General features: G+C 42.0%; 1 protein-coding gene across 1 annotated transcript in view; it reads right to left on the bottom strand.

Annotated features, from left to right (window-relative positions):
• Window positions 1-872: 872 nt before the first annotated feature.
• LOC109875343 (contactin-associated protein-like 2) overlaps window positions 873-12978 on the bottom strand; it is a 77528-nt gene continuing 65422 nt past the window's right edge. Inside the window, exons 23-25 of the mRNA XM_031810695.1 lie at window positions 9258-9488; window positions 4330-4404; window positions 873-4240 (exon numbers count right to left, since the gene is read on the bottom strand). Of these exons, the coding sequence (XP_031666555.1) occupies window positions 4041-4240; window positions 4330-4404; window positions 9258-9488 (506 nt within the window). The 3' untranslated portion in view covers window positions 873-4040. The remainder of the gene's footprint in view (window positions 4241-4329; window positions 4405-9257; window positions 9489-12978) is intronic.

Raw genomic sequence — 12978 nt, 5'->3', positions numbered from 1 at the left:
ATAATATATTAACATGGTATAGGTCATGGCAAACTGTGTAGAATTGCAGGAAATTTGCCTTAGAACTGAATTTTTTTCATTATCCCCTCAATAGTAAAATAGCTAAAATTGTAGGAATTTTTATAAAATTGCAACATTTTCTCATTGCCCCTTGGCAAAATGTGTAGAATTGCAGAAAACGTGTTACTTTTAAAGCATGTTTTTCTCCACTGTCAAGAGGGGCCACTAAAATGTTTTACTGTGAAAAGGCTAGGTCCAGTATAGTTTGACGGACCAGGCTAGTGTCTACCATAAATGTCAGGGAGAGGAAGGTTCTGATGGGGAGGCATCTGATGATAAAGCAACCACACTTTGTATGGCAAGGCTTGTTTAATGATTTATATTAAGACAAAATCACATTACGTATGCAATCTCAAGCCTAACATACAATACTGAACATAAGTAACAAATTAAATGCATTTTGGGGGACTTGATCTTAAGCCACTGTAAAAGACAATTTTTTACAATTTGTTTTTCACACAGAATTAAAGAAAACTGCCATTTAATTGTAATGAAAAATTAAAATATTATAAAAAGGCTTTTGCACATCATCCCTCAGAAACATACAAAATATTTCCAAGTAATTCATGTAAAATATATTGTACTGCAATGTGGTACTGTTTTAGTTTACATATCATGCTGCTAATGAAAGTAAAAAATTGTAATCAAACACCAATTGTTCATTTGACAAGTGGTTATCAGCAACATAAATAAAGTGTGTTATCCATTATCAGTATGCTATAATATTGAAGTGTTAGTCTGATGTGAGCTCATGCTTTGTCATAGTGTTGCTCTACAGTAATTGTCCTCTGATTATTTTAGCTTACAAAATAGTAAGCTTTGATAGTTGCAACTTGACTATTACCACATACAGTTGGTGATATTCAAATGAGCAAAACTATCTGAAGCACAATAAGCCAAACTGTACCCTTGTGAGATGCAGAGGGTTTTGTGTTGATTAATAATAGCATACATGACAAAATATCAACAACTAACAAACAATGAAGCAATTATCAAATAATAAGTGGTGCAAAATTGCTGTGGGCATGTGGAATGCTGACATGTAAGGAGGCATGCCTTCAGTTTGCAGAATGCTGTTACAGCCTTCAGCAGTAACCGCTAATAATTTCATGTTCATTGCAAAGGTTTTCATTACTCTCTCTCATGCTGTCTACATTCGCCTTAGCTTCTCTAATCCCCCAGTTCTTGTCTTCTGCGCACACACTGTGTTGTCTGTGTTATGCCACGCTAAATACTCAACCCACATGATGTGAATATGAGCATCTTAACGAGGGAAAGGCTGACATAGAAAGCATACTTGAGTCTTGTTGGCACTTGTAAGAGAGAACCGTTTAATATTGTGGGGCATTCTGAAAATAAGGAAATTAAAATTAGTAGACATTAAACCTCACTGTACTCTAACAATCATATACAGTAAAATATTACATATAGTACCACATGATGCCAACAAAGCCATACAAGTTCAGGTATTAATTAAGAGCGTGTATACAGTTGTGGCCAAAAGTTAAGAATGACACATTCATTTTCAAAGTCTGCTGCCTCAGTTTGTATGAGGGCAATTTGCATATACTCCAGAATGTTATGAAGAGTGATCAGATGAATTGCAATCAATTGCAAAGCCCCCCAAAAATGGCCACTGCATTTCAGCCCTGCCACAAAAGGACCAGCTGACATCATGTCAGTGATTCTCTCGTTAACACAGGTGTGAGTGTTGACGAGGACAAGGCTGGAGATCAATATGTCATGCTGATTGAGTTCGAATAACAGACTGGAAGCTTCAAAAGGGTGGTGCTTGGAATCATTGTTCTTCCTCTGCCAACCATGGTTACCTGCAAAGAAACATGTGCCGTCATTGCTTTGCACAAAAAAGGGCTTCACAGGCAAGGATATTGCTGCCAGTAAGATTGCACCTAAATCAACCATTCATCTGATCATCAAGAACTTCAAAGAGAACGGTTTAATTGTTGTGAAGAAGGCTTCAGGGCGCCCAAGAAAGTCCAGCAAGCGCCAGGACCGTCTCCTAAAGTTGATTCAGCTGCAGGATCAGGGCACCACCCGTACAGAGCTTGCTCAGGAATTGGCAGCAGGCAGGTGTGAGTGCATCTGCACGCACAGTGAGGTGAAGACTTTGAGGATGGCCTGGTGTCAAGAAGGGCAGCAAAGAAGCCACGTCTCTCCAGGAAAAACATCAGGGACAGACTGATATTCTGCTAAATGTACAGGGTTTGGACTGCTGTTGACTGGGGTAAAGTCATTTTCTCTGATTAACCCCTTTTCCGATTGTTTGGGGCATCCGGAAAAAAGCTTGTCCGGAGAAGACAAGGTGAGCGCTACCATCAGTCCTGTGTCATGCCAACAGTAAAGCATCCTGAGACCATCCCTGTGTGGGGTTGCTTCTCAGCCAAGGGAGTGGGCTCACTCACAATTTTGCCTAAAAACACAGCCATGAATAAAGAATGGTACCAACACATCCTCCGAGAGCAACTTCTCCCAACCATCCAGGAACAGATTGGCGATGAACAATGCCTTTTCCAGCATGATGGAGCACCTTGCCATAAGGCAAAAGTGATAACCAAGTGGCTCAGGGAACAAAACATTGATATTTTGGGTCCATGGCCAGGAAACTCCCCAGACCTTAATCCCATTGAGAACTTGTGGTCAATCCTCAAGAGGTGGGTGGACAAACAATACCCACAAATTCTGACAAACTCCAAGCATTGATTATGCAAGAATGGGCTGCCATCAGTCAGGATGTGGCCCAGAAGTTAATTGACAGCATACCAGGGCGGATTGCAGAGGTCTTGAAAAAGAAGGGTCAACACTGCAAATATTGACTCTTTGCATCAACTTCATGTAATTGTCAATAAAAGCCTTTGACGCTTGTAATTATACTTCAGTATTTCATCTGACAAAAATATCTAAAGACACAGAAGCAGCAAACTGTGAAAATTAATGTAATTCTCAACTTTTGGCCATGACTGTAGTGTATCACTGTCCATGGGGACAGCTGGACTTAAGCCATGTTCTTTCATTTTCCTTTTAGCAAATAGCAACCATCATAAATACATACCTATTGGTCTTAGTGTTTCAAGGGACAGTCAGTGGGCCCATAATGAAATAGTCTAAAACAGAAGGCTAAGTGGCTGAACCCTGAAGGCACGTTGGGTTAAGCCAGATATTGTCATTTCTATAACTGATATGAAAAGGTTTATAGCACAAACAAGCATAACAATATCATAGCAATTCCCTTACAAATGTCCCCAAATGTGAACCTGTCATCTCATACCAGATTACAATCTTTCCAGGAAGAACCATCACGTAGCAAGACTGGGCAAAACAGATAAAGCACGCTGAATAATTTGGTACAAAATTTTTGGGGTGAGATAAGCCACATTTGTGAGGAAATACAAGTGCTACTGTGTGGAATGGTGCAATGAAGGGATGCCATAATCTTGAAGCATGCCATTGTATTATACACAAAGGACTGCAGTGCAATCAAATTAGCACATTACAATACAATGTCAATGTCTGACATAAACCTTAGTTTTGTGTTTTTTAAACTGTGTAGGAATAGTCTTGTCTCATTTGGCAGCAAAGGAAATAAGTATACAGTTTGTGCTTGACCCACTAAATGCAGGCATAAACATCTCTACAATCAAAGCTCAAATCATTAAGACATATCAACTGTAATGCAAAAATAAATAAAAAAGTTATAATTTCATCTCCCCCCATTCTCAGTTCAGTGGATGCAGTAATTGAAATAATGGCTCCATGTGAATGACTGATATCATGTTGACAAAACTCCTCACTCAATGTAAATACATTATAGACAAGCCAGCCAAAGCACACATCTAGTCCAAGGGGACATCTCCCTAGTCCACAATGACACATCATTCATCCCTCATCAAAGAAAGCCTTGCCTTCACACAGCGAAGAGCAATGGGCACACCTCTGCCCAGTACCAAAATGTGAATGTCCAATTAGATGAACCACTCCTTCTTGCTCTCATCGATGGTTTCTGTGAAGGCGGGGTCATTGACAATGATGGCTGCATCGGCACAGTCCGCAGACTCCGCCCCTTTGGCCTCGTTGGTGTGGTAGGAGCCCTTGTGACGGAACATATGGCGAATCAGGAACACCAGGGTGCAGAGGATGGTGAAGATGACCACAGCAATGATACCTGCAAGTACAATGGACATTGAGGAACATGACCTTTAAAAACATCAACAACCCTGTATAGTCAGCAAGTTGGTTACTGCTCCTACTCACCTCCGATAACTGCAGAGTTCTGATCAACTCCATCCCGGCTGACTCTTTCCTCATTGAATGGGAATACAGCACCAGCTGAAAAAGTAAACAAAAACAAAATCTCAGCTACAAAATATCTCCGCCCCAAAATAATCCAACAATGCTAAAAAAAATGTAAATGCTGTCACATGTTTTAGAGACAGAATATGTCAATTGTAAACTGGCATACTTTGACATCTATTAAAACAACTGGACAGGAGATGTACACTGAGTATACAAAACATTTCCATGACCGACTGACCAGGTGAATCCAGTTGAAAGCCAGGATCCCTTATTGATGTCACTTGTTAAATCCACTTCAAATCAGTGTAGATGAAGGGGAGGAGACAGGTTAAAGAATGATTTTTAAGCCTTGAGAGAATTGAGACATGGATTGTGTGCCATTCAGAAGGTGAATGAGCAAGACATAAAACACAAGTGCCTTTGAACGGGGTATGGTAGGTTTGTGTCAAGAACTGCAACGCTGCTGGGTTTATCACACTCGATAGTTTCCCGTGTGTATGAAGAATGGTCCACCACCCAAAGGACATCCAGCCAACTTGATACAAGTTGGCTGGATGTAGATGCTCTTATCCAGAGGGACTTGTTTTTACAATTATATTTCTTATATTCAGTCATCTAACAGAGTCCCATCCAGAGAAGCAACCAACAGATCTTCCACAAGGTAAGGTAAAAAATGGGTACCTGAACCAGAACTATCAGCTAGAGGTCGACCGATTATTTAGGGCCGATTTCAAGTTTTCATAACAATCGGAAATCGTTATTTTTGGGCGCGGATTTGCCGATTTGTATTTTTACACCTTTTATTTAACTAGGCAAGTCAGTTAAGAACACATTCTTATTTTCAATGACTGCCTAGGAACGGTGGGTTAACTGCCTCGTTCAGGGGCAGAAAGACAGATTTTCACCGTGGTCAGCTCGGGGGATCCAATCTTGCAACCTTACATGTAACTAGTCCAACACAATAACGACCTGCCTCTCTCTCGTTGCACTCCACAAGGAGACTGCCTGTTACACAAATGCAGTAAGCCAAGGTAAGTTGCTAGCTAGCGTTAAACTTACCTTATAAAAAAACAATCAATCATAATCACTAGTTAACTACACATGGTTGATATTACTAGATTATCTAGCGTGTCCTGTGTTGCATGTAATATGACTAAGCATACAAGTATCTAAGTATCTGACTGAGCGGTGGTAGGCAGAAGCAGGCGTAAACATTCATTCAAACAGCACTTTCGTGCCTGTTGCCAGCAGCTCTTCGTTGTGCGTCAAGCATTGCGCTGTTTATGACTTCAAACCTATCAACTCCCAAGATGAGGCTGGTGTGACCGAAGTGAAATGGCTGGCTAGTTAGCGCGCGCTAATAGTGTTTCAAACTTCACTCGCTCTGAGCCTTGGGGTGGTTGTTTCCCTTGCTCTGCATGGATAACGCTGCTTCAATGTGGTGCTGGTTCGAGCCCAGGGAGGAGCGAGGAGAGGGACGGAGGCTATACTGTTACACTGGCAATACTAAAGTGCCTATAAGAACATCCAATAGTCAAAGGTTAATGAAATACAAATGGTATAGAGGGAAATAGTCCTATAATAACTACAACCTAAAACTTCTTACCTGGGAATATTGAAGACTCATGTTAAAAGGAACCACCAGCTTTCATATGTTCTCATGTTCTGAGCAAGGAACTCAAACGTTAGCTTTCTTACATAGCACATATTGCACTTTTACTTTCTTCTCCAACACTTCGTTTTTGCATTATTTAAACCAAATTGAACATGTTTTATTATCTACTTGAGACTAAATTGATTTTGATGTATTATATTAAGTTAAAATAAGTGTTAATTCAGTATTGTTGTAATTGTCATTATTACAAATAAATAAAAATATTTTAAAATTGGCCGATTAATCGGCTTTTTTGGTCTTCCAATCGGTATCGGCATTGAAAAATCATAATCGGTCGACCTCTACTATCAGCCCTCGGACTAAGCCCCCAACTGCCAGGTCAACAGGCCACCAGCCCTCCAAGACCCCCCCCCGGGCTGATGCAAATCAATTTAACGTTTTTGACAAGGCTTTCTTCTGGATTTATTTGTTGTTATTCTGTCTCTCACTGTTCAAATAAACCTACCATTAAAATTATAGACGGATCATTTCTTTGTCAGTGGACAAACGTACAAAATCAGCAGGGGATCAAATACTTGTTTCCTTCACTGTATTTCAACTATGCTGTGATGTTTAACATACAATTTGAATCTATCTAATCGAATAGAATCCACAGAGTGCGAGTTGAAGATAAATACTTTTACTAAGAGTATTAGTAATTGACTGACCAGATCTCTCAACAATACTATTTCTAAGGTCAATTTTTGATCAATGTTATGCATTTTCAGCCATTCCTGAACCTGAGACCAGAAACAAGCTACCTAAGTGCAATACCAAAACAAATTGTCTATTTATTCTGTATCCTCACAACAAAATCTGCAGGGCTGCGATGATTGATTCTGTGCAATAATTTTAGCTGAAAAGCATGAAGTCTTGAATCTTGCATTGTTTTATATATCAACTCATACACCTTGTCCATGGAATCGCTACATAAAAAATATTACAATTAAGAGCTTGGTGGGACAACCACATACAGTGGTGAGAACAAGTATTTGATACACTGTCGAGTTTGCAGGTTTTCCTACTTACAAAGCATGTAGAGGTCTGTAATTTTTTATCATAGGTACACTTCAACTGTGAGAGACGGAACCTAAAACAAAAATCCAGAAAATCACATTGTATGATTTTTAAGTAATTAATTAGCATTTTATTGCATGACATAAGTATTTGATACATCAGAAAAGCAGAACTTAATATTTGGTACAGAAACCTTTGTTTACAATTACAGAGATCACACATTTCCTGTAGTTCTTGACCAGGTTTGCACACACTGCAGCAGGGATTTTGGCCCACTCCTCCATACAGACCTTCTCCAGATCCTTCAGGTTTCGGTGCTGTTGCTGGGCAGTACGGACTTTCAGCTCCCTCAAGATTTTCTATTGGGTTCAGGTCTGGAGACTGGCTAGGCCACTCCAGGACCTTGAGATGCTTCTTACAGAGCCACTCCTTAGTTGCCCTGGCTGTGTGTTTTGGGGCGTTGTTATGCTGGAAGACTCAGCCACGACCCATCTTCAATGCTCTTACTGAGGGAAGGAGGTTGTTGGCCAAGATCTCACGATACATGGCCCCATCCATCCTCCCCCTCGGTGCAGTCGTCCTGTCCCCTTTGCAGAAAAGCATCCCCAAAAAATTATGTTTCCACCTCCATGCTGCACGGTTGGGATGGTGTTCTTGGGGTTGTACTCATCCTTCTTCTTCCTCCAAACATGGCGAGTGGAGTTTAGACAAACGCTCTGTCTCATCAGACCACATGACCTTCTCCCATTCCTCCTCTGGATCATCCAGATGGTCATTGGCAAACTTCAGACAGGCCTGGACATGCGCTGGCTTGAGCAGGGGGACCTTGCGTGTGCTGCAGGATTTTAATCCATGACGGCGTAGTGTGTTACTAATGGTTTTCTTTGAGACTGTGGTCCCAGCTCCCTTCAGGTCATTGACCAGGTCCTGCGATGTAGTGCTGGGCTGATCCCTCACCTTCCTCATGATCATTGATGCCCCACGAGGTGATCTTGCATGGAGCCACAGACCGAGGGTGATTGACCGTCATCTTGAACTTCTTCCATTTTCTAATAATTGTGCCAACTGCCAACAGTTTTTACGTCATGCAATAAAATGCAAATTAATTACTTAAAAATCATACAATGTGATTTTCTGGATTTTTGTTTTAGATTCGGTCTCCCACAGTTGAAGTGTACTTATGATAAACATGTAAGACTTCTACATGCTTTGTAAGTAGGAAAACCTGCAAAATCGGCAGTGTATCAAATACTTGTTCTCCTCACTGTATCTCAGTCATAGTAAGTACATTTTTCTTCAATAAAGTAGCAAATCAGCAAAATCAAAGCTAGTAGGGGAAAAATCAAGTACTGGTTCACAAAATACTTTGTTTTTTGTTATTTTCATATACACACATACAGTAGGGCAGGGATCGCAGATGCCTCTCACAGGGAGCTTACAAAGGCTGATTTGTCGCCTTTGGAGCACTATGCAAGGCTAAGATCAAATGATAAAAGGATTGTCACTCTTATTCTAATTTTTCATCTAAAATTCTATTTGTCTTTTACTATCAGTGGTGTAAAAATCAATAACTGAAAAGATCAACCCACTACTTCCATTAGGCCTAGCTGTAAGGTAATTGAACTTGTTCATATTAATCCTTACCAAAGCAGTAGCACTAAAATTACTTATCTGACCTATTGAAACCTCACATATGCCTCCATAGGTTAAACATACAGCATAGTCGCTGAGAGATGGAGTTTCATATCCTAGTACAGAGCAGACCATTCTCAGAGCAGGCAGGAGATGGATCTTGTGTTTCCCAGCAATATATCTCATGTATCTGGAAAAGCTCACCCAGGATCAATACACTGACCCAGTAATAACCACCCTGTAGAGCTATCCGCAGGAGCTAAACAGCACATGGGTTTAAATGGTACAATAGCTGGAGGAGAAGAAAAATACCACCATTAAATATAACGGCTTGACGTTACAATGAAATATCAGATCTCTTTGGAGAACTGAGTGGACCGCTGGTGCTGCCAGTTGACCGTTGACAATTCATCTACTATACACACTAACGGCCTTACAGTGCTTACCGTAAAAATGCAGTATTCAAGATGATGGAACAAGACGTAAAACCACAAGAATAGAATCCCATGACACTGTATGAATAAATGGTTCCATTGGCTGGACAATCAAAGTAGATAGATAAATACACAATGATTTACTGTACCTGAGTCCATGTGCCAGGGATCGTTGGCAGCAGCCATTGGTGAGATCGTGAGAGGAGACGCCCCACAGTTTGACTCCACTAGAATGCCCTGGGTGGTCACCGGGGCGACGATGCCAGACCTCAGTGCTGCCTTCAGAGGGGCGATGTTGTTGAAATGAACTCTGGACAGACAGCCCACAAACCCTGGAGTGTTGTACTTCTCTATGAGGACTGGGTCAATCTGGCCAGTTTCTGATCAAAACCAAGACAAATTAAATTAAAGCATAACAGCAGTTCTGGATTAGATAGGAGTTCTTCCTTATGGTATCCCTGTCAACCTATGTGAAATGTATAGACCTTGAGTGTATCAGTGCACAGTAGAGCTTTATCATCTTCTGCTTGTGTGGAGCTGCTGACTGATTCTATCTGACCACTTAATACTGGTCTACCACCACGATGCACTACTACTCAGCACACTGCAATACTGTAAGCCTCCCCAGTTTGATTTATGTTCACTGGAATCTAGCCTCTGGTTGGTGATCCTGTATTCCCAATCCCTAGTCTCCCCCTACATTACAGACAGGCAGCTACTGTACAAGCTCCTACTGCAGACATATACTCCCAATAGACCAGGGAAAACAAAGTATCCAATTCTACTGCAATACAGTATTCTCCAAAGGTGGCTAAAGAAGAAGAATTTCACAATTTTAAGGTTACATGTAAGAAGGATGTTTCATATGCCCCCGGGTTAAAAAAAAATACAAAACACATCCTGTTTGGAACATTAGCCATGCATTGTGCCATTCATGATCTTTACTTTTGAGAACACATCCCAATACCTAAAGGAAGAAAATTCACCATCTTAAACCAATGATAAAACTACAGTGGTAAGGTTTGTTAAAAGCAACATAGGTCTACCCTACAGTATATCCTGTATAGGAAATGCCAATCTAAAACAAATCTTGCAACCACAAATCACAAGGTCAAGGTTTACAATAAGTCTCCCCAATACCTATGTATTTAGTGTAGTTACAGTTATGTTGCATTGTTACACTATGCCACCTCAAGTTAGTCAAATACAGAAGAGTAGTACCTGTTTGCCCTGTTGTCCTCCCTGAATGTAGTGATGCTTGCTCTGCCTCTACCTTGCAGACCCTCTATCCACAGCACAAGTCCTTGCCTTATACAGTGCTACCACTGGCCGCTGTACACCTGTCCATGATCGTCTGTCTGTCTGTCTATGATCGTCTGTCTGTCTGACTATGATTGTCTGTCTGTCTGTCTATGATCGTCCGTCTGTCTGTCTATGATCGTCCGTCTGTCTGTCTGTCTGTCTATGATCGTCTGTCTGTCTATGATCGTCTGTCTGTCTATGATCGTCTGTCTGTCTGTGATCGTCTGTCTGTCTGTGATCGTCCGTCTGTCTGTGATCGTCCGTCTGTCTGTGATCGTCCGTCTGTCTGTGATCGTCCGTCTGTCTGTCTGTCTGTCTGTCTGTCTGTCTGTCTGTGATCCTCTGTCTGTCTATGATCGTCTGTCTGTCTGTCTATGATCGTCCGTCTGTCTGTCTGTGTCTGTCTATGATCGTCCGTCTGCCTGTCTGTGTCTGTCTATGATCGTCTGTCTGTCTATGATCGTCTGTCTGTCTGTCTATGATCGTCTGTCTGTCTGTCTATGATAGTCTGTCTGTCTATGATCGTCCGTCTGTCTGTCTATGACCGTCCGTCTGTCTGTCTATGATCGTCTGTCTGTCTGTCTATGATCGTCTGTCTGTCTGTCTATGATCGTCCGTCTGTCTGTCTGTGTCTGTCTATGATCGTCCGTCTGCCTGTCTGTGTCTGTCTATGATCGTCTGTCTGTCTATGATCGTCTGTCTGTCTGTCTATGATCGTCTGTCTGTCTGTCTATGATCGTCTGTCTGTCTGTCTATGATCGTCTGTCTGTCTGTCTATGATCGTCCGTCTGTCTGTCTGTCTGACTATGATTGTCTGTCTGTCTGTCTATGATCGTCCGTCTGTCTGTCTATGATCGTCCGTCTGTCTGTCTGTCTGTCTGTCTATGATCCTCTGTCTGTCTATGATCGTCTGTCTGTCTGTCTATGATCGTCTGTCTGTCTGTGATCGTCCGTCTGTCTGTGATCGTCCGTCTGTCTGTCTGTCTGTCTGTCTGTCTGTCTGTCTGTCTGTCTGTCTATGATCGTCTGTCTGTCTGTCTGTCTGTCTATGATCGTCCGTCTGTCTGTCTGTGTCTGTCTATGATCGTCCGTCTGCCTGTCTGTGTCTGTCTATGATCGTCTGTCTGTCTATGATCGTCTGTCTGTCTGTCTATGATCGTCTGTCTGTCTGTCTATGATAGTCTGTCTGTCTATGATCGTCCGTCTGTCTGTCTATGACCGTCCGTCTGTCTGTCTATGACCGTCCGTCTGTCTGTCTATGATCGTCTGTCTGTCTGTCTATGATCGTCTGTCTGTCTGTCTATGATCGTCTGTCTGTCTGTCTATGATTGTCTGTCTGTCTGTCTATGATTGTCTGTCTGTCTGTCTATGATTGTCTGTCTGTCTGTCTGTCTATGATTGTCTGTCTGTCTGTCTGTCTGTCTATGATCGTCTGTCTGTCTGTCTATGATTGTCTGTCTATGATCGTCCGTCTGTCTGTCTGTGTCTGTCTATGATCGTCTGTCTGTCTATGATCGTCTGTCTGTCTGTCTATGATCGTCTGTCTGTCTGTCTGTCTATGATCTTCTGTCTGTCTATGATCCTCTGTCTTTCTGTCTGTCTATGATCGTCTGTCTGTCAGTCAGTCACCAGGTCCATTTACCTCTATCTGCCTCGCTGCCAGCTAGTAGTCTATTTGTCTTCCTGCCAATACATCTATCAATCTCTCTGTTTGTTTTCCTGTGTGTATACCTGTCTGTCAGCCTGTCTATGTACCTGCCAGGGTGTCTACGTGCCTGCAGCCTTGGTTAGCCAGCGAGCTCTGAATATGAATGCACCCCGAGTGATTCAGTCCACCTCGTTTCCCTACCTTCCCCACAGCCAGACCAGAGAAAACATGGAGAAAATATGATGTCATGGATCAGTGAACTAATGCATTCACAGCGCGGCTCAGAGAAAACCTGGATGTGCGTACAGGAGTGCAAGATGGGGGATCAGGATCGGGCCTCTGTGCTCCCTCCCTCCCTGAGGATGATGTCAGAGATCGGTGGGCCTGTTGTTAATTTATTCACAGAGTGCAGCAGCAAAGCACTCTAGGGAGTCGTAAGGCTTTACAAGCCAGGCAGAATGGGGTATTCTACTGTTCTCAGAACAGGACCAGTGTACTGTCTGACTCCTGCTGACACAGTACTGCTCCCTCCCACCACATCACATTATTAGAGTTCCTATTCCATCCCTCGTCTGGTTACAGAATACTGTTGTGTTGTGTGCTGCAGTGGTGTGGTACTACATCAGTCAGATTAAGACCTAGACAATATGGCCACTAAAATACACGTACATGATTTTCTGTCAAGGCAACATCACCTTTACCATCTATATTGACACACTCATTACATATATTAATACACCTGGACTAAACCAGAACTCAACACTTTTTAGCCACGGATGGGCAACACCAATTATGGTTCTGTTTTTTATCAGAACACACAGAACCAAAGTCCTAAAATGACTTAGGGGCGAATTCTAAGAGATCTGTACACATACGTCTGATGGCATTTATTATATTTGCACTACAGTAATACATGGATT

This window comes from Oncorhynchus kisutch, linkage group LG30 (assembly GCF_002021735.2).
Source record: "Oncorhynchus kisutch isolate 150728-3 linkage group LG30, Okis_V2, whole genome shotgun sequence".
Taxonomy (NCBI): domain Eukaryota; kingdom Metazoa; phylum Chordata; class Actinopteri; order Salmoniformes; family Salmonidae; genus Oncorhynchus; species Oncorhynchus kisutch.
This window is presented reverse-complemented; position numbering and strand designations above follow the sequence as displayed.